Source organism: Electrona antarctica (genome assembly GCF_951216825.1).
Source record: "Electrona antarctica genome assembly, chromosome: 18".
Lineage (NCBI taxonomy): Eukaryota > Metazoa > Chordata > Actinopteri > Myctophiformes > Myctophidae > Electrona > Electrona antarctica.
This window is the reverse complement of record NC_136799.1, coordinates 34,630,908-34,652,801: the sequence shown is the minus strand read 5'-3', so window position 1 is coordinate 34,652,801 and position 21,894 is coordinate 34,630,908. Positions and strand designations below refer to the sequence as shown.

General features: G+C 43.9%; 1 protein-coding gene across 1 annotated transcript; it reads left to right on the top strand.

Annotated features, from left to right (window-relative positions):
- Positions 1-2,088: 2,088 nt before the first annotated feature.
- peli2 (pellino E3 ubiquitin protein ligase family member 2) lies at positions 2,089-21,237 on the top strand. Its single transcript, XM_079527207.1, has 6 exons — positions 2,089-2,483; positions 10,964-11,093; positions 13,651-13,752; positions 14,805-15,002; positions 16,024-16,212; positions 16,433-21,237. Exons 1-6 carry the CDS (start codon positions 2,407-2,409, stop codon positions 17,009-17,011), a joined length of 1,275 nt encoding a protein of 424 aa, XP_079383333.1. The 5' UTR covers positions 2,089-2,406; the 3' UTR covers positions 17,012-21,237.
- Positions 21,238-21,894: the final 657 nt, after the last annotated feature.

Sequence of the window (21,894 nt, the reverse complement as noted above, 5' to 3'; positions counted from 1 at the left end):
ACTTTGACGTTTAGCCAGTGAAATAATGAAATTAAACTGTTGGACTCATTTCGGGAGCCTATGGAAGTGATGGAACTCCCTCAAGGACCCTTGGTGGACCACCACGGCACGGACCCTGAGAAATGATTCCTTAAAAGAATCCTAAAACCTTGAGCACTTTTTATTTGAATTCACTCCATTGTAGAACGTTGAAAGTTATGAAGTTGGATTACATAACCTTTATGCATTGCTGTGTATCCTCCCCCAATATTTTTGGGGCTAGTTATCTTTTGTGTAATTTGTCTTTAGCGGTCCTTGACAAACTGCCATGCTATTAAACTGAAACAATCGGAACAACAAGTTCTCTTGTTTGCAGGAGCAAAATGTGCTTCCTCTGGGTATCGCTAAAGGCTGAATAGTCTTACGACTTCTATAGAACTCTCAGGGGAGGAATAAGACATGCTGAGATGTTAATGGAGGCTTTGTCTTTTCCTATGTCATTGTGGCTCATACTGTAGTCACAATTGCGCAATCCAAACTTCTTGTACTGCTGGGCCTCTGCTCCATATAATATGCCTCCTGCCTGGTAACACTGACTCCTCCTCCTAAACATAGATTTGCACACATACACACGCATACACCAGCCAGGCCAACCTCGGCAAAGAGGCCGACTCCCTGCATCTGCTCTCCATCAGTGTGGTATGTGCTAGACTAGAGAGCCTTTGATCCCCCTCCCCTCCACTCCACAGTTTGTGTTTGCATGTGTGAGTGAGTCAGTCGTCAGAGAGGGCGCGAGAGAAAAGGTTGTTGTTCTCTTTTTTTTCACAGACAATACTCTGTGGATAAAGGCGGAAAGAGACAGTGCCACAAAAGAGCAGTAAATACTCATTAGGCTTTAAGGGCAGCCTGGAGGCCCGTTGGTTCAAGGCACAAAGTAGCTTGATCCCCCTGCACAACTGCTGAAGAAGCAGAAGTTCACTCCTCCGTACTATTAATGGACAAGTATGTGCAGCCATGAACGGAACTAACAAATGCCATGGATTAATCTGAGTTGTATTACTTACAGATGGAAAGACAAGATTAGTACATCAGAAAAAGCATCAAAGCGTGTCCCTTTTCTATTCTATCCTACAGTTGCCAGGCGTTTTTGTTTGGTGATGCAGTGGGGTAGGCCTATGGAGGAGTAGAACAGCAGACCCCCTGCCTGGTACCTTTGTTTTTGTGTTAAGTGTTATTGCACTTTGAAATTGAACACCAGTTCAAACAGGCAGCTAGCTATACACAGAGGGGGCCCGAGAGAGTGAGGCACCCCACACCTCCAACCTTGCGGATTCTAATGAAAACAGGACAGAGACAGTAAAGTGTTGATGAGGTTGCCAGACAAACATGTAGAAGTGGCACATTCACCAGAAAGGTGTGACAAACAATTGGACTTGCAGTATGGGGTATGAGAAGTGGGTGACATGGCACTTGTGAAGAAGTTAATGACACCGCCATATTCTCAAAGTGTGGACATTAAGATTATGTTATGTGAAATCTTTCTTGTTGGCAACTAATCAAACTTTGACCAGAGGTGTTTACAATGTACCCATTTGAACGTATGGCATTTTTTTTACATCACTATGGGCATAGGGGACTATGAAACTAGAGGAAATTAAAAATCAAATTCGAGCAGTTTAATACCTCAATGTATTATTGCCCAATTGCATATATCATACATTTGTATCCACTTGTATTTGCGGATAACTAATGCAACTGATATAACTAACACAATTGAACAAAATAAGAAGCCAGACCATTTTCTAACATTAATTTGAAATGTAAACAGAGGGTTTGATGATGATCCCTTTAAGAATTCCCAGATTGTACTCTTTGTTTACATAATAGAAGGTGCGATCCGCATGGACCATATGAGGAGGTCGCAAGAGGGAGGTCCACTCTGTAAACGGTGGTTTTGATTCCCAATATACTAAAGAGAACCTCGTCAATGTAGCACCTCGTCTAGAGAAATTAGCTTGTGTATATAGTTTCTACGATTTAAAATATTGCCTAAAATGTAACATGCAACCTGTTGTTAAAAGGAGACTTGGCAAAGTGACACCCCCTCCACAAAGTGCAGAAGAAGTGAATGGTACAGTCCGCCCCCCCCATCTCGCTGTTTGTGTCTGTGCTTACTGCTTAGTTCAGAGCGGATTCAACCGCCAAGTTGTGATATAGCTCAATTAATGTCTCGCTAAAGCGCTATGTCACGTTAAACAACTTTGTGATCAGTTGATCCAACAGGAAAGTGGACTTTCGTCGTAATATACACCTATGCGACTGGATATTACTGCCAGAAATGCCGGCTTCCTGTGTTTTCTGAGGGGTGTTCCGTGTGATTTTCGAGCACATTCAGACTGAGACACACTGAAGCAAGCCAGAAGCTCCATGTTTTCTTCAAGCCAGGAGGAGTACTGCGCCCCGTCTAAAGACCCGGTGAAATACGGGGAGCTGGTGGTATTAGGGTAAGTAACGTAAGTCTAACAAATAATGGTGTCTAGCTGTGGCGTATGCAGCGGCTACTTTAAAGTCACTTCCATAGCTGATGAAACCTATAGCGTGTGTCTGTCTGTCTCAATATAAAGTTTTTACGAGAGGCCCTCCATAGATAGAAGTTATATTTTTAAATCTCTTTAGTAGTACGACGTTGTCGCTTGCCGAAAGGAACAGATCTAGACGCCAACAACAACGCAACGTATTGTTGTTTCAGCAAGCGATGCCCCCTTTGGCGACTAAGGTTTTTTTAGAAGACTAGTACTGCGTAAACTTTAATCAGTGTAATGGCACCATCATCTTCCCAAAGCCAACTCCACGGTTATTCTATTCTGTACGACGAGAGACAACGTAGACTCCGCAAAATCTGACCGAGTGCTCACGTTACTCAACAAACCAGACACGTGCGCAATAACAAGTGTGTTTCCATTTCCCGAGCTGGTATTAACAGTGTTTCATTACATTTACCCAGGCACAAGATATAAAGGCAAAATGGCCATCCATTAAAACATAGCTTTGTACCAAAATAACTGCACTTAGTTTGTTGTTTGTTTTCAGTATTATGGATAAACACATTCTTACATTGTTCCTCCACCATGACTGACTGCTGCTGCTGCGCAGTGCGTACTTTCCTACCTAAAGTTGGGTTCGTGGAGTTTGAGGAATTCGGAAGTGGTGATGGCCCCCTCCCCCAGCTCTCAGTCTACTGCACTCTGCACACTTTAATGTAGAGCTATCTGTTTGGCACTTTGGGGCCAGGACGTATAGAGACAGTACAGGTCTATCTGTAGACTAGGACCCAGACAGACAGACGGAAAGGTTGCAGGTCTATCTGTAGGCCTGGACCCAGAGATAGGCAGACCACAGGTCTATCTGTAGGCCTGGAGTCCTGGACACAGACAGACAGACCAGTCACCACAGGTCTATCTGTAGGCCTGGAGTCCTGGACCCAGAGACAGACAGACCAGTCACCACAGGTCTATCTTAAGGCCTGGACCCAGAGATAGACAGACCACAGGTCTATCTGTAGGCCTGGAGTCCTGGGCCCAGAGACAGACAGACCACAGGTCTATCTGTAGGCCTGGAGTCCTGGACCCAGAGACAGACAGACCAGTCAGTCACCACAGGTCTATCTGTAGGCCTGGAGTCCTGGACCCAGAGACAGACAGACCAGTCAGTCACCACAGGTCTATCTGTAGGCCTGGAGTCCTGGACCCAGAGACAGACAGACCACAGGTCTATCTGTAGACCTGGACCCAGAGATAGACAGACCACAGGTCTATCTGTAGACCTGTAGACCTGGACCCAGAGACAGACAGACCACAGGTCTATCTGTAGACCTGGAGTCCTGGACCCAGAGACAGACAGACCACAGGTCTATCTGTAGGCCTGGAGTCCTGGACCCAGAGACAGACAGACAGACAGACCAGTCAGTCACCACAGGTCTATCTGTAGGTCCTAATCTAGAGCGAGAATTAAGACCACAGATTTTCTTTTAATAACAAATCTCTCACGCACACTCACTAAAAAGATTTGCTACAATATGTTTCTCCAAAGCTGACATGGCAGATGTTTCTATAAAGAGCATAAGGGTTTAATTTTATGTTTGAGGTACACACGCAAGGTGGTGCACAAACATGCATAAGATTCGCTTGGGGCAGGGCTTTCATTTCAAAAGTTGTTAATGTTTTTTCATAAAAACAGCATATTATACAATGGCCAGGACAGACAGGACATTTAGAAGTATCACATTGTCTTGTTCTAATGTTGATTTCTGTAAAGGTTATGTAGGGAGGACAACTCAATTTTCTTTAATATACCAGTTTATCCTTGTCTTTATTGAATTCAATTAATCTACAGCCTCCAACATCTGTGTGGATATGCCCAATTAAGCCATGTTTATAAATGTCATCAAAGTTAATACACTGATAAATAAAATGGCAATGAATGGCAACACTTGTGTGAGGTCTAAATAAGGCTTTAGGCTGAAGAAAGGCAGATGTAATGAGCATCCCAATATAGGCAGTTTGGGACTACTGTGTAACACAATGAGTGGACAAGTGTTTTACTTCTTTCACCATTCAGGCACAACTATTAAATGCTTCTGAAGAAACTTGTCAGATTACTTTGATTGGAAAGGTGTGATTATTATACATGAATTAGGGTATGTAAATATTCATCAGCCATGTTCAGTTTATGTGAATTATATTGATGATAGAATGCATTGAATTGGGTGCATTAATATCTTAGCACTTAAGTCATATATAAATACTTCATTATATGATGACTAGTAGCGAAATAGACAGATCTGCTTTTTCTCTATTCTTGAAGATTTTTTTTACAAAGTTGAGCAAATTGTTCCCAAAACATGGATGCTAGAGTTAATGTGGTTATTGAAAGAATTAAATGAACTGGGCGTTTGTTAACATGAAAGCTTGATATTATTACTAAGCAATGGGCGTCCTCCCACAGACTCACAGACATGGTCACATCATTATTACAAGGCGTAAAAGTGCTGACTGCTTATTACCCCCAACGTTGAAAGTGTGGGGTGATGGAAGTTGATGCTTTTGCCTTTGCACCGCTTTCTCGCAGGAGAAACTATAGGGCGGACTGTATATTTTGATCACACTGCATGTAGAAACACTGCCATGTCATCACATCCTCTAGGATTAATGCTGATGGTGGACAAGATAGCCTATAGTATAATGGAAACAAAGGTTGTTTGAGTAGCCATTCTCTCAATGGTTTGTTTTCCATGACCAAAGGTGGCTTTTGTGCCTCCATGGCTCCTCCCTGGCTCTGCCTGGCAGCATTTGGTCTGGCACTGGGGCAGTGAGCAGGCTGCGTGAGTGGGTACCCTGGGAATGAATGAATGGATGGATTGATCCAGAGTTCCAGACCCAGTCTCTGCCTCTCCCTACTACCTCTGTTCATTGTGGCTTGGGGAGACTGATCCTATTGATATGAAGTTTGTACATCGCACCCTCAAGAACCAATGGTAAAAGGATGTGGAGAAGACCAACTTGGGGTCATGTCTTCCACCCTGATGAACACAGATAACCATCTACAACAAATCTGTCATAGACATAGATGAGATGTAAATAATGCACAGAGCAAGGCCAAAGCACTGAAAGAAGGCACGTTTATTGTGTGCTGAAATCCACCTAGTCCGGCTTGAACTCTTGTGTACAATGGTTGGTCTGACCCCCAGTCACATCTGCAATACTCTTTAAGACTCCTTTGATTCTGTCCTCTGTAGCCTCTCTGTCATTCACAATGAGACTTAGCACTTGACAGTAGACTAGTAATCATATCTCCCTCTGCTATCCTCTCCAGTTGGCATGACTTTTTGACTTATGTAGCGCAAACCTGGAGGACAGGTGATGATAGTCGCAAGCCTCTAATCCCTGCTGGGGATTGGAAGGTAAATCTGCTGTCTGTCTGGCACAGGTCAAAAGGGAAAGGGAAGAGATTGCAATTAGTTGGAGGCAGTTTCTATAGAGCCTGTCCCAACCAAACTAGCGATACAATGCAAAGTGTGGTGAAAAATTGCAGCGTGTGGTTGCCGCAAACGCGTACATAGGCTCCTCCCACTAATTTTGCTAGCCAATTACAATGTCAAGTCACCCCTGTGATTATATGGAAGTAATTCGGAGGGGATTTATCCCACAAAAATCATGTTTTTGCAACAAATGGTTAATTTTTTTGCATTTGCGGCGCCCCCTATGGATGAAAATGGAATTGATTTTGGCTCTGTGTTGATGCCATCACCCAGGACATGTGATTCAAATTTGGGGTGGATTGGACGTTTGGTTCATGATTTGTGGCATTTTTTGTAAAATAGGCCCCTCCCACTAACTTAACGACGATTAAGGCCAAACGATACGGTCAAAAGAAATTCTGTGGATTTTCTTACACGGGACTAACCCACACAACAAAATGTATCTGTAAGCTCACACATGTCGCAGACTTAGCATCATCACTTTGTATTATATCTATCAGTTATCGTCTTCTCATGGATATGATCATATACAGGTCTCTGTGGGTGGGTTGTCCTCCAGGCCGGCTCTCTGCTTTCTGCTGACTGGGACCATGTGTTTCCTTGCCTGGCCAGCCGTGTGGAGACAGGGGACAGGTGGCCCAGCCTTAAGAGCCTATAAGAGGGAGGTGGGTTAGGAGCAGGAAGAAGCTGTGGTCTGTGCCGTTTGTGTTTTTATGTTCAAAGGTTTGGCAGACATATTGGATTATTTAGCGGTTGGTAGAGTTCATTCTTTTTTTCATGATGGGGGGAATAATATTGGCATATAAGCCTGACCTCATGAAGTCTTTGATGCCTCATTTACCATTGCATAAAGTGTGAGTCAGTTCAACGCACTGTGGTTATGTGTGGAGAGGGAGTGTAACAGAAGGCCTGTGTGTTGGATTGGAGCAGAGCATGGGGTGTCCCAGCTGTAGTAACCAGCTGGTGGATAGGGAGAGGGTCGGTCAGACCGGAAGGGTCTCCTCCATTCACCGCCAACTGGAAGAAAAGTTTGACAGGGAGGGTATGGGAAGCAACAGTGTGAAAGGACCAACAAAATGGACCAAACTTTCAGGTGTGCTTTGTATTTACTTTGAACGAGTCCCTGGAGTTTCCAGGCACGGTTGAGCTTTAGCCATGTGAATCAGAGCTCCACCCAGATTCGTCAGTGAGGTGGGGAACCTGACGCACATCCTAAATCCTGCTCCTGCCTGTGATGTATATTATGGGACCACATGGAACAACTGTAGTTTATGCAGAGCTGCCTTGCTGAAACCACGACAAGCACCAACGTGCATTATGTAATAATAATAACGAGAATAATCCAAGGTGACGCTTTCAGTTTCTAATGGGGAGAAATGTACTTCCAGTGATGCAACGAGCACAAAGCTGCTTCAGAAAAGGCTGCAATGTTTTGGTGTAATTAATAGCGATGTGCACTGCAACTAATTTTTAAAGAAACAGTGATTTTGTAACCAACTAGCCTACACAGCTAGTATAAAATTAAGGGAACACTTAGAAAACAGCCCAAACTGATGACATTTCAATTTGTGGTGAGCAATGGCAAAAATACAAGCTCCACAATCTTATTGCAGTTCTTTTTCATATACCGGTATAGGCATTCCTACAAAGACACATTTCCTTAATTAATAAAAAAACATAGCCCTACAGGGTAACAAAAAGAAGACATCTCAAAGTGTGCTCCTCTGAGACTGATTGCCAGGCTGTGTTGCATACTCAGCACTGTGGTAAGCCCAACACACACCGTCTGTGAACGCCGCGCGTCAAAACAGCCGCCTCCGTTATTTTCAATGAACCTATCCCACACCGGCGGCGTCTGGCGCACGTTCACGCCTCGTCGGTCGCTCCGATACGCTGCTGTTCTATTTTCCAGGCGTTGCCGTGCGGCCTCCATCCGGGAATCCGTGGGCGTGGCTGGCCAGCCGCGCGGTAGCGCGCCGCGTCCTGTGGGTGTTGCTGTGCGGCTATGACGCGCGGCAATACTGTGCTGTGCACCCGCTTCACAGACGGTGTGTGTTGGGCTTTAGTCGTGGGCTGCAGCCATCAGGACCTGAAGAAGCTATGTAGAGGGAAATGGTTTGTACAACAGACGGTGCAACTGTTAGTGTCCAAATCAAATGAGTCTAATCCACAAGGAAGGGATAGGTGAAGGGAATCAGACAAACTTAGAGGCACGTTTAAAACATTAAAAGTACATTACACATATGCTATTTTATCTTTAATCACATTAAAAATAGTATTTTCAATGTGAAATGACCCCAGATTAATGACACTGTAAAGGAAGTTCATTGATATGTTTCTGAACACATTATAAATGGCATGGCTGAAAACCTGTAAACATTCTGAGAATTATGTTTTACTGAATTGTGTAATGAGCCTTTTTTTTCTTTTTTTCAACATATCAGAGTTATGATTTTTTTGGGTGGTGTTGAAATCAAACCAGATGACACCAGTCTATATACTACACTACAGTGTTGTCATCAAACCATGATTTCAGCTCCACCCCTCATAATACCTCTGTATAACGGCATCTTTGTTTTCAATGCCCGTCAGCCAAGCTTAGTTTTAGCCCGATTTTATCATACGATAGTGTCACACGGCAAAATAGAAGGTCTACAAGCTCACAATGCATCACATGTGACCTAGGCTGGTAGATCAACTATTTTCACCCCACGACTGTGTGTGTGTGTGTGTACACACTATAGTGGTCAGTGTGAAGCTCAACAGCTGTACTGTCTGTAGTCCTTTAGGCAGCTCAGTGCCACTTTAGGTCACCCAGCGGTATTGCAAATTTGCAGCTGTTGCTACTCTAAACAGACAGACATACATAAATTCATACATAGAGACACACGGCCAGTTATTGGAGCGGTGTGCACCGCTCAAAAAGTAACAAATCAGTGAAATCACCATGACGCAACATAATATCCCACAACATAATCCCCCAACACATTCCCAAACACAAATTGTGCCCAAGAGGATGAACTTACCAATTGTATTATTTATGAAGGATTAACGGGAAAGGGAGTGAGACGTACTGGGCAATAGCCCTTGTTAGTTGAGGACTTGAGGTGGTTGAAAAGGTTTGTTGTGTTGCCAATCCATGATATCCATCCAACGTGCAAACCTTCATTTTGTAAGGTTTGGGGCTCCCCTGCAGCCGCCGGGCGTCTGTCAGCGGTGCGTCATCGTCAATGCAGAGAATGTTCCCTCTTAAATCAGTGAATGGTGCTGCCCCACCGTTACCCTGCGCGTTGCGTTTGGACGGCATCACCCATTAAATATAGAACTGCAATAACTAATAGAACCTGCACTCAATCACAGTATGTATAACATTAGAATGTCTCTGTAAAGGAAGATCATGGAGACATTTTAATCTCGTTCACAATCTAATATTGTGATATCACACACCACTAATTTTGATCTATAAGGGGAAACCATGGTCAATTCGGGTTAACTTCACTGAATGGAAGTGTGCTGCTCCACCGAGTATTCTGACACCATTTTATTTATTTTTACCATGCTGGTTGTCTTCTCAAAAAGATTGTTGTTTTTGAGTGGTGCAAACCACTCCAACAACCAGCTTTGTCTGTATCTATGTGTCTATGTATGTGTGTACCTGTACGTGTGTGTACCTGTACATGGGACCCAAAACAATGAGCATGGTTACTATGGTCACTGACATACGTCAGACCACAGCTGATCAGGCTATATAAGACCTTGCACCGCTCAGTTCACACGGGTGTGATCTTTTTTTCTTATTTTGTGGCTTTCGCCTTTATTTTTTATGGAGGGACAGACAGTAGGCTGACAGGAAATGGGAGAGAGATGGGGGGATGACATGCAGTAAAGGCCGTCGGGATCGGGAGTTGAACCCGCGGCACACTGCCAGACTGGATTACCAGCCAAGGTGCCTGGACCGCTGAGCCACGGCCCAGGCCAAAGATTGTTGTTTTACAGTAACTTTTGCCATGAAGCAGCCACTGCATTACAATGCGGAAAATGACATGATTTATCAAAGTAACTCAAGGAAATAAGTCACCTTAATGATGGAGTGCCATAGTTTTGTGTCTATGGAGTTAACATTACTCTAATTAATAGACCCCCAGGTGTGGTTATAATATTCAAATATGTCTTCCCTCCTGTGTATTTTTGGTTTCTTCCTGAAAGCTGAAAGCCTTTGAGTCAAAAGGCCCAATCGAAATACACCACAGACACACTAAAATCATCCCCTCCCATAACCCCTCCACCATTATCATAGACAAACAGCTGTGGGTGTGGCTTCAGTTCAGGTGGGTGGTGCTAAGGTGAGCACCAGACTTTCCACCTCGGGCTCGGAGGAAAGCCTGGTCTGTGTTCCTAAATGTGTTCCGGTCTAGGCATGGTTTAGACCGGATGATAAAAAATTAAAAACAATTCAGCGTTGCTTTGTTTTGGTCCCAACCCCCCCATAGAGTTATGGTTTAATGGTTCTGCTATTTGTTTTTAGTCTCGCCAGTCTCTACGAGTTGTAATAAAATATGGATATGCCAAACGAACTATTCCACTCAATTCCAAACAATTTTGGGGGGAAAAAAACTGTCTCACAGAGTTCTAATCTAAATGTTAAAAATGATACTGTAGCTTTTCCTCTAAGCTCTGGGAATTCTGCCTGAAATCACATCCAGATCATTACAAAGAGATGTATTTTATACATGTCTCTCGACAGTGTCTGTGGATCTGAGCTGATCCTCTTCTGTAGTAGTTATTGTTAAGCTTGACATACTTTTGGAATTGAAGCACAAGCCTCCTCAAATGACCACTGATAATGATGTTAGTCTTTACTTCCACTGTCCTTGTGTCACACAACCAAACGGAATGATCTGTGGTTAGAATGTGCTGATGTTTCTCTCCTACCTCTGTGTCTGACAGGTACAATGGCTCGCTGCCCAATGGAGATCGGGGTAGAAGGAAAAGCAGATTCGCCCTATACAGGAGGACCAAAGCTAACGGTGTTAAGCCAAGCACCGTACACATCCTCAACACACCACAGGCCAGCAAGGTAAAGAATGGATTTGTTGTTCTGTGAAACAATTGCCCTCTGGTTAATATGCTGTCAAACGGTTTTCATGTCAACAGGGATACAAAGGGCCGTGTAAACAGTCACTCCAAGAGCAAACGCTAAATAAAATGATCATGAGACTTTTGCGTGGTGGTGGCTGCAAAACATTAGGTTTATTTGTGTCTTAGAAGCAATGTTGAGTTCAAGCTAACTACTGTTTTCTTGGTGGACCTCAGTGTTGACATTTCCAGTACAATGGCTGCATAACGTAGCCAGGCCTCTTAGCTTTGCTCTGTGGCAGATAGAGTGCCTGCCAGAAACCGCCCAGGCCAGTATAACTCGTCTGTCCGCTTGCATTCCATCCTCTGGTTACCTAGCAAAAACTGCCAAACAAGCCAAAGGGCCATGCTTACATCTGCACCTCTGCGTCCAATATTTCAGACACAGTTTTGTCCCTGGCCCAGGGCCCTTGGGTTCAGGTTACTCTCGCATAATGGAACCTGACAATAATATCTGCTTGAGATTTTTCTGTGTTTAGACTGTGCTTTGTGCCAATCAAACACAGATGAGAGTGTGCAGAAGGTTGCATTGATTCTACAGTACATATTAGCTTATGTAGGTTTTCTTAGGAATTATTTCTCACATGGTCTGGCCTATAAGTAATGTTGTACTGGGCCTTGCTGTACTAGGGGTGTAACACACCATAATGAATAGTGCACTTTATCACATACCCAGCCTTTATTTGTGCTGGGTGAGAAGAGTGATGAAAAGACTGAGATAGCTGATATCAGCCCTAGGGCTGATAACTGGTAAATGGACATGCAACATACTTCAGTCACCTAATCACAAGCACCCGCAATTGCGTAACATCATTAAACATTATTTGTTAGGTGTTATTCCCCTTCAGACGCCGGTGGCAACGATGCTCATCGGCAGTTAGGGTTTCAGTTCTCGCTATGAAAGGAACTCCGCTGACTTCGTTGATCAAATGCTTTCTCCTCATTAACTAAATAAGGCTTTGGTTATGTGATAAACAAATTATTGTCTGGGCATTTGCTCGTGGTAGCCAACCTCCAGCAAATTCCTTGGTGATGTATCTGTGGGCTAGAGGTGTGGGTCTGACTTGACCTTCCTCTTCACCTCCGCTTCCTTCTGTCACACTGTTGCCAGGCCCTGGACCAGGAGGGTAAACGAAGGAACATGTTGTTGCAGTTGGCCAACCCTCTACTCCCAGCTGTGTACACATAGTCTAAAATAGCAGTCCTTTAGAAGCAAGCAGTGAGAGCAGCCTGTTTGGAAACATGCCTTCCTCCTCCCTTGCTGATTCTATAAGTTTAAGCTACTGTTGAATTCATACAAACAGAAGGTGACATTGAAAGAAACCTTTTTATAAATTATCCTCTACTGTCTTGGAGCCTGTCCACCCTGGGTTCCTTCCCACAATGCCGCTGTCTCATGCAAATGAGCTGAAAACACTGTCTGATAACTGAGAGGGTGAAACAAGCACCAGTCACATGTCTGTACACACACTGTTGCTCATGGCACATAATGACATAATGACTGGAGCTCTCATGGTCTCTGGCACTGCCAGCCTCCTATTCAAATCCTGTCTCTGTCCTCTAATCTCCATTCTTGATCTACTGTATACATACAGTAGATATATTACATATCATATATACAGATATATATCTTATACATACAGAGATATATGTATAATATATACATATTTTATTTCCTTTGCTATGGACATGTTTCTTAACTTTCTCACTGGGTCCATTTCAAGAGTTTTTGGGTGCTGATTGTCAAACAGGTGGATGAGTCAAGGCGTTATGCGATACAGTTTAGATGCACGCTCCGCTACACCAGCTGACGACGTCTGTTTGCCTCTGATGTTACTGCAGAATATGGCAGCGGAGGCTGCAAGCGATGACCCATTTTCCCTCTCTCTACCCAAAACACACATGATGACGATCATGACGGAGAGGGGAGATGTTTAGGGAAATGGAAATCACAGATTACAGTGGGATGGCAATGGCATGTGGAAAAGTGTCTATGTGCGCCGGGGCCCGATTGGCTCCAATCCAGAACACACACGTACACACCCCGCCACACATTCTCTGAGCTGAGCCGATGGCCAAGCCTGTGTGTGTGTTATGGTCACTGTCATAGGAGTGTTACTTCACAGGAACATAATGCTCCTGAAACTCCCATTCCAGGAATTCCTGGCTGGAACCTTTTTGTTTTCCATCCAGTAATATAACAAGAGCTTTCTTTCTCTTTCTCTTTTCCTCGTCTGTGATTCCGCTTGCAGAATGCATTTAGCTACTTCCCATTTGTAAACCTGTTGACGCTCTGTGGCTGCATGGTCCAGCATTTGAAGGAACAGACTCTTGTCACATGGTTTCCTCCTGATTTCATAATGGCAACAACACAGACAAGACGACGAAAATAAACAGACCCTGTTGTTGTTGTCGTCGTCGTTTATACTCGGGCTGTTTGTTTAAGCATAGTGTGTGAACAATAACAACATGCAGTGACTTACTTTGTTGTGTTCCAGGCTGTGAACTGCAAAGGCCAGCACAGTATCTCCTACACCCTGTCCAGGAACCAGACGGTAGTGGTCGAGTACTGTCATGACAAAGATACAGACATGTTTCAGGTTAGTGGTACAACGATCTCTGCTACACCTTTCAAGATTAGCTTTTGTTTTACAATTCACATTATATATATATATCTCTGATATTTTCTATCATAAGTGTTATACGTTCCTCCCCCTGTGAGCGCAAGTGCTCTGTCTGTGTGTGTACTGTAAGCCATTCTAAAGGCCCCCCTAGCATTAAACTGAATGTACAGCAAAGAGACGGCTCCTCTCCCAGCAGAGTGAAGTTACTTGCTGCAGACACGTGCTTCACATTCAGGCCTTTATTGTGTCCATGTGTCTGTGAACGCTACTAAGTCAACAGAAACGCAGACACACGGCGGAGAAGGGGAGACGATTAAAAGAGGGGCAGTGAGAGGGTCAAGGACAAAAGTTTTGACCAAAAACTATAAAGGAAATGACAAAAAAAAAGCCTGAAATCTATATGGACTTTTGAAATGGGTTCCATTTAGTAGAAAACCTTATGTGTCTTCAGAAGAAACAAATGCCTTGGGAGGAATACTAAGAACAAATAGGCCTTTATACGTTTTTCATACAGCCCATTAGTGAACACAGAAGACCAATTCTCATCGCCCATAACGTTTGGACTTTTTACGTCCTTGCACATGTGTGGTTCACGTTATTATTTTTACGAGCCACATTTTCTGCAAAGTGTAACAAAGTGTGGCCTTGTCGTCATCAGAGTGGTGACTGGTGTAGACTGTGGTAATCAGTGGACCCGCTCAGTTAAATGAACACTATTTGGGTCCCAGGGATAGAAAATCATATCAAATGGAGCCACGTCTGTGGCCTAATTCATATCAAACTGGGGGTCCTTGAAATGAAAAAGGTTGAGAATCGCTGCTGTAGGCCTGGACCGCTGGCGTAGTGGTCCAGGCACCTAGGCTGCCTGACATTGTGTCGCGGGTTCCGATCCCGGCGACCGTTACTGCGTGTACTGTGTGTGTGTGTGTGTGTGTGTGTGTGTGTGTGTGTGTCTGTCTGTCTGTATATATGTATATAATTAAATAAAGAGAATCACTGGTTAACTTAATTTCTGCATGGTTCCACAGATTGGACGTTCCACAGAGAGCCCTATAGACTTTGTAGTGACGGACACGGTGTCGGGGGGACAAGAGGGAGAGGAAGCTCCCATCACTCAAAGCACCATCTCCCGCTTCGCCTGCAGAGTGGTCTGTGAGCGAGCTCCGCCCTTCACCGCCCGCATCTTTGCAGCTGGCTTTGACTCTTCCAAAAATATCTTTCTCGGGGTAATTATTCATATACTGTACACTAATATTGTATCCGTAGGAGTTGGGGACCACTTGTTTTAGGACGAGCCCCGCTGGAAGGGTTAAAGCACCGCCTTCACTGGACTTCTGAAACGTCACTGGTTACACCTTCAAATATCATTCAAAACGCCAGTGGAGCAGTGACCTTGGTTGCTTGATGACTAGCGAGGCTTGGCTATGAATCCAATCCCCCAGGATCAAATCCCATGGTGGACAGAACCATTTTTATTTTATTGGTTGGGTTTAGGCATAGTTTTTTTTTCACTGATGTTATGGTTTGGATTAAGGGTAGGTTTCGGCATAGTTTTACTGAGGTTATGTTTAGGATTAAGATTAGGGTTAGGCATGGCTTTACTGAGGTTATGGTTAGTAAAACTATGCCTAAACCTAACCTTAATCCTGAGGTTAGTGTTAGTCTTGGGTTTTACTGAGGTTGTGGTTATAGGTTTAGTCATAATTCAATTCAAACTAAATTCCAGACACACAGGGGGTCCATAGAGTACATGCAACAAAACAAATATAATAAATAGTTTTACAGTACCATTATTATTCCCTGCGTGGCATGCGCACGTATAGGCTATACGCTTGTGTGTGGTCAATGGATGAAATGATTAGCATGCGCTTTTCCCCCCCAAAACCTTGGCACAACATACTACGATTACTATGTATATAGCGTTTAACAGTAGAACACAGCACTTGGTTGGGGTTAACCCATTTAGACCTGAGGACGCAGCTGTGTCATATTATAGCTTTTAAGCACATGGGGCCATGTAGACACAGACTCGCGCACGGTCCAAGCTGACACAGCGGAGCACGCCCTACCCCCGTTCCAGACGACCAAAAGCCACGTCTTCCAGCCCAACTCCTACCGATACAATTATCTCATATTGTACATACCTGTACATGCCACCCCTTTTTTTTGCAGTGGCTATATCATGTGAAAAGAGGAATGCTAACATGTCAGTTTGTGACTTGTGACTTTGCTCCGTCTCACTCGCAGGAAAAAGCTGCCAAGTGGAAGAACCCAGATGGCCACATGGACGGGTTGACGACCAACGGCGTGTTGGTGATGCACCCCAGGGGTGGGTTCACAGAGGAGTCCAAGCCCGGTGTTTGGAGGGAGATCTCCGTGTGCGGGGACGTATACACTCTGAGAGAGACTCGATCGGCACAAACCCGCGGCAAACTGGTTAGTAGTCCCCCTCCATCTCTCTCATACACATTATATGTGTCTTCAATTAGATACTTCTGGGGCTGTGATGAAACTTAAGAATGACAGAACACACAAACTCTCGATTACTGTTTTGCGATGTCATGATATACCAGACGGCACTAGACTTAAAGTAAATCACATTATATTTATTGTCCCACTGGAGTGAAATGTCTAAACGCTACATTGCCCCCTGCAGGTGGAGAATGAGAGCAACGTGCTGCAGGATGGTTCCCTGGTGGACCTGTGTGGAGCTACCCTGTTGTGGCGCACAGCCGATGGCCTCTTCCACACACCCACCCAGAAACACCTGGAGGCTTTGCGGCAGGAGATCAACGCGGCACGTCCCCAGTGTCCTGTGGGTCTCAACACCCTGGCCTTTCCCAGCATGCAGCGCAGCCGCGCCCTTTCCTCTCTGGAGGACAAGCAGCCCTGGGTCTACCTGGCCTGTGGCCACGTGCACGGCTACCACAACTGGGGCCATCGTTCGGAACAGGAGCCCAACGCCCAGCGGGAGTGCCCCATGTGCCGGACGGTGGGGCCCTATGTGCCGCTGTGGTTGGGCTGCGAGCCCGCCTTCTATGTGGACACGGGCGCGCCCACGCATGCCTTCGTACCGTGCGGACACGTGTGCTCGGAGAAGTCGACCAAGTACTGGTCCGAGATCCCGCTACCTCACGGTACCCACGCCTTCCACGCCGCCTGTCCGTTCTGTGCCACCCAGCTCAACCTCACCCAGGGCTGTGCCAAGCTCATCTTCCAGGGCCCCATTGACTGAGACTGGGGTTCTGCTCTTGGGAAGAGATTAGGCAGCAATGCCGACATGCTGTGAAACTGTTAAGATTATTTTGTGCTTTCTCTTATGATTTCTTTTTTTTTCTTTTTTTTTGCCCAACTGTGGAAAGGAGTGAATCCCATCAAGGCTCCTCATATACTGTGGATTCTGCACATGGTTTGTGTGCTGAGGTTCGGGGGAGAGGAACCTTCAGAGGTCCGTTACGTAGTGCTTTTATCTGGGCCGTCCTCTGGCTGTATGGACGGCCCCTGTTGGATTCAAACATGTTAAACACACTGCACCACACATGGCAGCCTCCTCCAAAGTGAATTAACTGTTGTTCCAAGTTCCAACTGTTCTGCCAACAAGCTGCTTTTCACCCCAGTTTTAGAGTTGGCTTGTCTTGGGCCGCTCGCCTCATATCATAGGGCCACGGGATGAGGGTCCTAGTAGGAGTGAGCTGTTTTCACTACTTGCCATAAATCCTTAGTCTGAACAGGTGTAGTTTGGGGTCTGCTGAGAAGCGGAAGAGAGAATGTGCGTGTGCATTTGTAGTCTGGTTCCTGTTGGGTCTGACACACATGGTTTTTACAGAGCCAGACAGCTGGACTGTTGGCTGGGAGGAAGGCCCATGGAGTCCACAGAGGTTAATGGCTAACGAGTAAAATACTCCCGATTGGGCCCTCAGCCCTGAGACATTAATGGCATCCATGTTGTGCATCCAGTGGTGGATGCCAGTCCACTTGGTAAACAGACGTTTGAGAACAAAACACAAAAACAACAGCCCCTTTTGTTTCTTTACAGAGATGTATTCCAGTGCCTCCAGACCCATTGAAACATTGGGAATATTTTTGCTACATGAGAAAAGCTATTTTGTTGGAGATGGTTTTGCCTACAACAAAACTTATAATGAAATGTTAACTCACACAAAAGATCTTCGCATTTTTATGTCGGAAGAGATATTTTACTACACTGAGGCCCTTGTACTGTTTTGTAATGAAAATGTTAATATATATTTTTTCTCTCGTGTAACTATCATGTGTATGTTTGTGTGGGTTGGATTGTGTGGGTGTGCTTAAAACTTCTTGTTCTGCTAACATGGAGACAGTTCATGCCCCCCCCTGTGATTGCAACCATAACCGTGAGAACACAACAATCACCCTCGTGTGACTCGACAATGAATGTATTCAAATACATCGACTTTCCTCACCATAGTGCTTTATCCTGAATTATGCCATTCATTTTTGCACAATGGCAAAGCGGTTTCCCTTAATCCATTGAGACCTGGAACGCATCCATGTCACGTTAGCGTTTTAAACATTATGTTATAATTTAGCTATTGAAAAATAGCAGATCTACAAGCTCATAGAACTTGTAGGTCTGCTATTTTTGAAAAATCGTTAAAATGTGCCTCAAATCTTTCCGAAAATTTTCATGATTTAGAACACTTTTTTTTTTTTAATTTCGACGTCAGGCCTGAATGGGTTAAGAACGTACTGTAAAACACTGGTTATGAATGGCTTCTCCATCTGTGTTGAGAGAGAGAGAGAATGAATGGAAGTGTACTCCCATGCACGTCAATCCACACCTGCAGGTTCGATGTGGTTCTTTTTGCCCCACACTCACATGTACTGTGTTCGATCTGCACTGTTCTTAGCTTTATCCCCTGCTGGGTCTGATCCAATGATTTATACACCATTAAACCTGGGCACAGTCACAGAAGCATCGCATGATTATACCAAATATAAGGAACAGTCTCTCGCTCTCTCGCTGCCACCCCTCCTTCCAATCCAAAGCGTTCCCATAAATGATCCAAGCCAAACTTACTATCACTGTGGAATGCTGACAGCTCTGGATTACAGTTGGGGCTGTTTGGTTGCACTCATCAGCTCCATGAAAATGATATTATCGCACACAATGCCAAATTTGTTAATCCAGTTGTGTGTAGAATAGATGAATAAAATTGGCCAAAACCCTGATGTTAAGTGCAAATCTATTGAAAATAAAGAATTCAGAGACCATTCTGTGCACTGCTGTTTGCAATGTTGGCTTGCTGGACTGTGCCCAATCTGCCCATATGTAGTTGAAATTGACCACTAGTTTATTGAATAGGTTAGTGAGCATGATGAGAGCAGTGTTCCAATTATAGCTTTTAAGCATTTGTCCAAATTGCATTGTCGGCTAAAAAGGTCAAAGTGAGTGACACTCAACGCTTTTGTTAAGAGTCAAAATACATACTGTATACATGAACTCTGGGCCACAAAACTGTCATTAACGGTGGACTTCTGAGGTTCTTTCTTCACCGGTCTGTCCTGAAGAGAAACACTTGGCAGTATGAAGCCATTAGCAGCAGCATGACACTGACAGGACACACAGGTCCTTGAATGGCTTGATATTTCTAATAACGGTTAATATAACTGCCATGCAGGTTCAAGGACTGAGCCACGTTCTACAGTAGCATTCCTCTTAACACATTTCAGCTGAACGACGGTGCCCATTGCTGTAGAGACTGTTGCTCTGTTAACAGCTGCTGCCACAAACATTCCTCCTTGGTAAACATGGGTGGGGCCCTCAGTTCACACAAGGGCTTGTTCTATACATTTGTCTGCTGCAGGAATTCTGTTCACAGGCCATAGAACGCACTGATTATCATCCGAATGCTGCGTTGCAAAGAATAAACCTATTTTAAAAACGTTTCAGTATAGCGAGTTTGTATTCTTGTGGTAGAATGTCTGCCTTCAGCCCTGCTCAAATGACAGCCTTGAAAAGAAATGTCATTCTCCATGTATAATCATAATCCAGAATAGGCTAATGATGAGCTTGTGTTATTCAAGTGCTTCTCTATGTTGTCCAAGAGTCATTCCATTAAAGGTAATGCTCTGAGACCCTGAGGCTATTTGGAAAAAGATTTGCATCATCACATCTAAGTTCTAACTTGTGATGATATACAGAATGTGATGCAGATGTATTTTTGTGCAATGGAAAAGTTCCTCTTTTTACTCTCTGCAACTTGATTTCAACTGCATATGTCTGAGCTGTGTAGTCACAGCATAACAAAAGTGTCTGATAATTCAGTTGCATACGTGTTTCATCATTCCTCAGTATGAGCATTTCTCCACTATCTTGGTTGCCAAATTGACACAGAATGTTAAACTCAATAGAGCACAGTATTTTCTTTAGAATATGGTGCACGTCTTTTTGTTCTCTTAAAGTCTGTTTGGTTCAATGAAATGTTACACATGATTAATAGAATTTTAATTCTCACCGTACTATAGCCTAGGCATAACATGTGTGACGGCTGTATTCCCTGGTGCTCTGTGATGCAATTTCCCTTGCAAGCCACAGGAGGGCACTACCTCATCAACAATGACAATATTGGCACTAGGGGCCCAAAGCATCAAACAACCTATAACAGAGCAAAGACATGGAAGATTGATGTTGAAAATAAAGGAGATAGTAAAATACATGACAAACCCTTAGCTAGTAATAATAATTTAATTAACTGAATTAACTTTCCTACGGCTGTAGCTTAATAAGGTCGTAGGCTATTTAGGCTATGTGTAATTTGCCACAACGAATGAGAAAGATGAGCAATAAGGAGCCCACGTATTTATGTAAGAACTTGGATATTTACTCAATTTCATTACATTTAGAGTAAATCATTTCTGCCTTTGGAATATAAAAACAGCTGTTCTCAGATAATATAGACATGAACGTCTCATGCCTTCCTCAAATTAAATGCAGTGCAATATGTTTATATTAACATTAAGAAATCTCTATGGAAAATATTAATATTTGCATATCATTTCTAGTCTTTATGTTCATCCACATTGATGGTGACAATTTCCATCTCTTTGCATGGGAAGTCCATCTCCTATAATAAGGATGTATGGAAAGGATTTAAATACATAACATGTCAGTCAGGCATTTGGGGTAGGGATGGAGCAGTGGGATGCCGTGCTTGCTAATTAACATTGCTACAGTGGATGTGAGGGGGGTTCATGTGCCCGCACACCAGCCTGTTTTTCTGAATGACAGAAAAGACAGGGAAGGTGACAGCATGCTAATGTAGAGATCACTGGTTGGCTCTCCTGCCTTAAGCAGGGCAGGGTTGTGCAAATAAAGTAGAATCATGATACAATTACTTTTTGTATCTTCTCTTTCTTTCATAAGATAACACTGATGCTGACTTAGGTATATAAAGACAAATCACACCTGTGTGAAGTGAGGGGCGCTCTTATCATTGTACATCATGACGTAAAATAGACAATTTACACTATGACGTAAAATTGTTTAATGTTTGTGTAGGACAAAGTTTGTGAACACACACCAAAAGCTGGATATAAGGAAAGGGAAACTTAAAGAAAACACAAACTATGACTAATTCCATTCTCGCCTCCCTTGTTACTTGCGCAAGCAGAGCGCGCAAGTACTAGTTTCGTCCAGGGCGATGTTCGATGCGTATGCGCCGTCCCAGCATATGACGTAATGACTACTTGTGCCTGATACGGCAGTGGTGCCAGATTACATATACATAGGGGCATTACCTTTAATCCTCCCGACACTAAAACATATCGTCTTTACGTCACCATCGAAAACCAATTACACTCTGGCATTGGGTCCTTTAATCCACATCTTTATTACGTCATCATTAAGAGCTAGTTATACCAGTTATACCCTGACGTCATATGCTGGGACGATACATACGCATCAAACGGGGCACAAAGTAACCACAGTATACCGCTAATCAACTTACAAATTACATATACGGTACATATACATAGAGGCATTTCCTTTAATCCACCCGACACTGATCAACATATATGTTTACCATACTTCACAATACTACTTTTTTACCTCCAAAAACTAGGTACGTAGCAAATAGC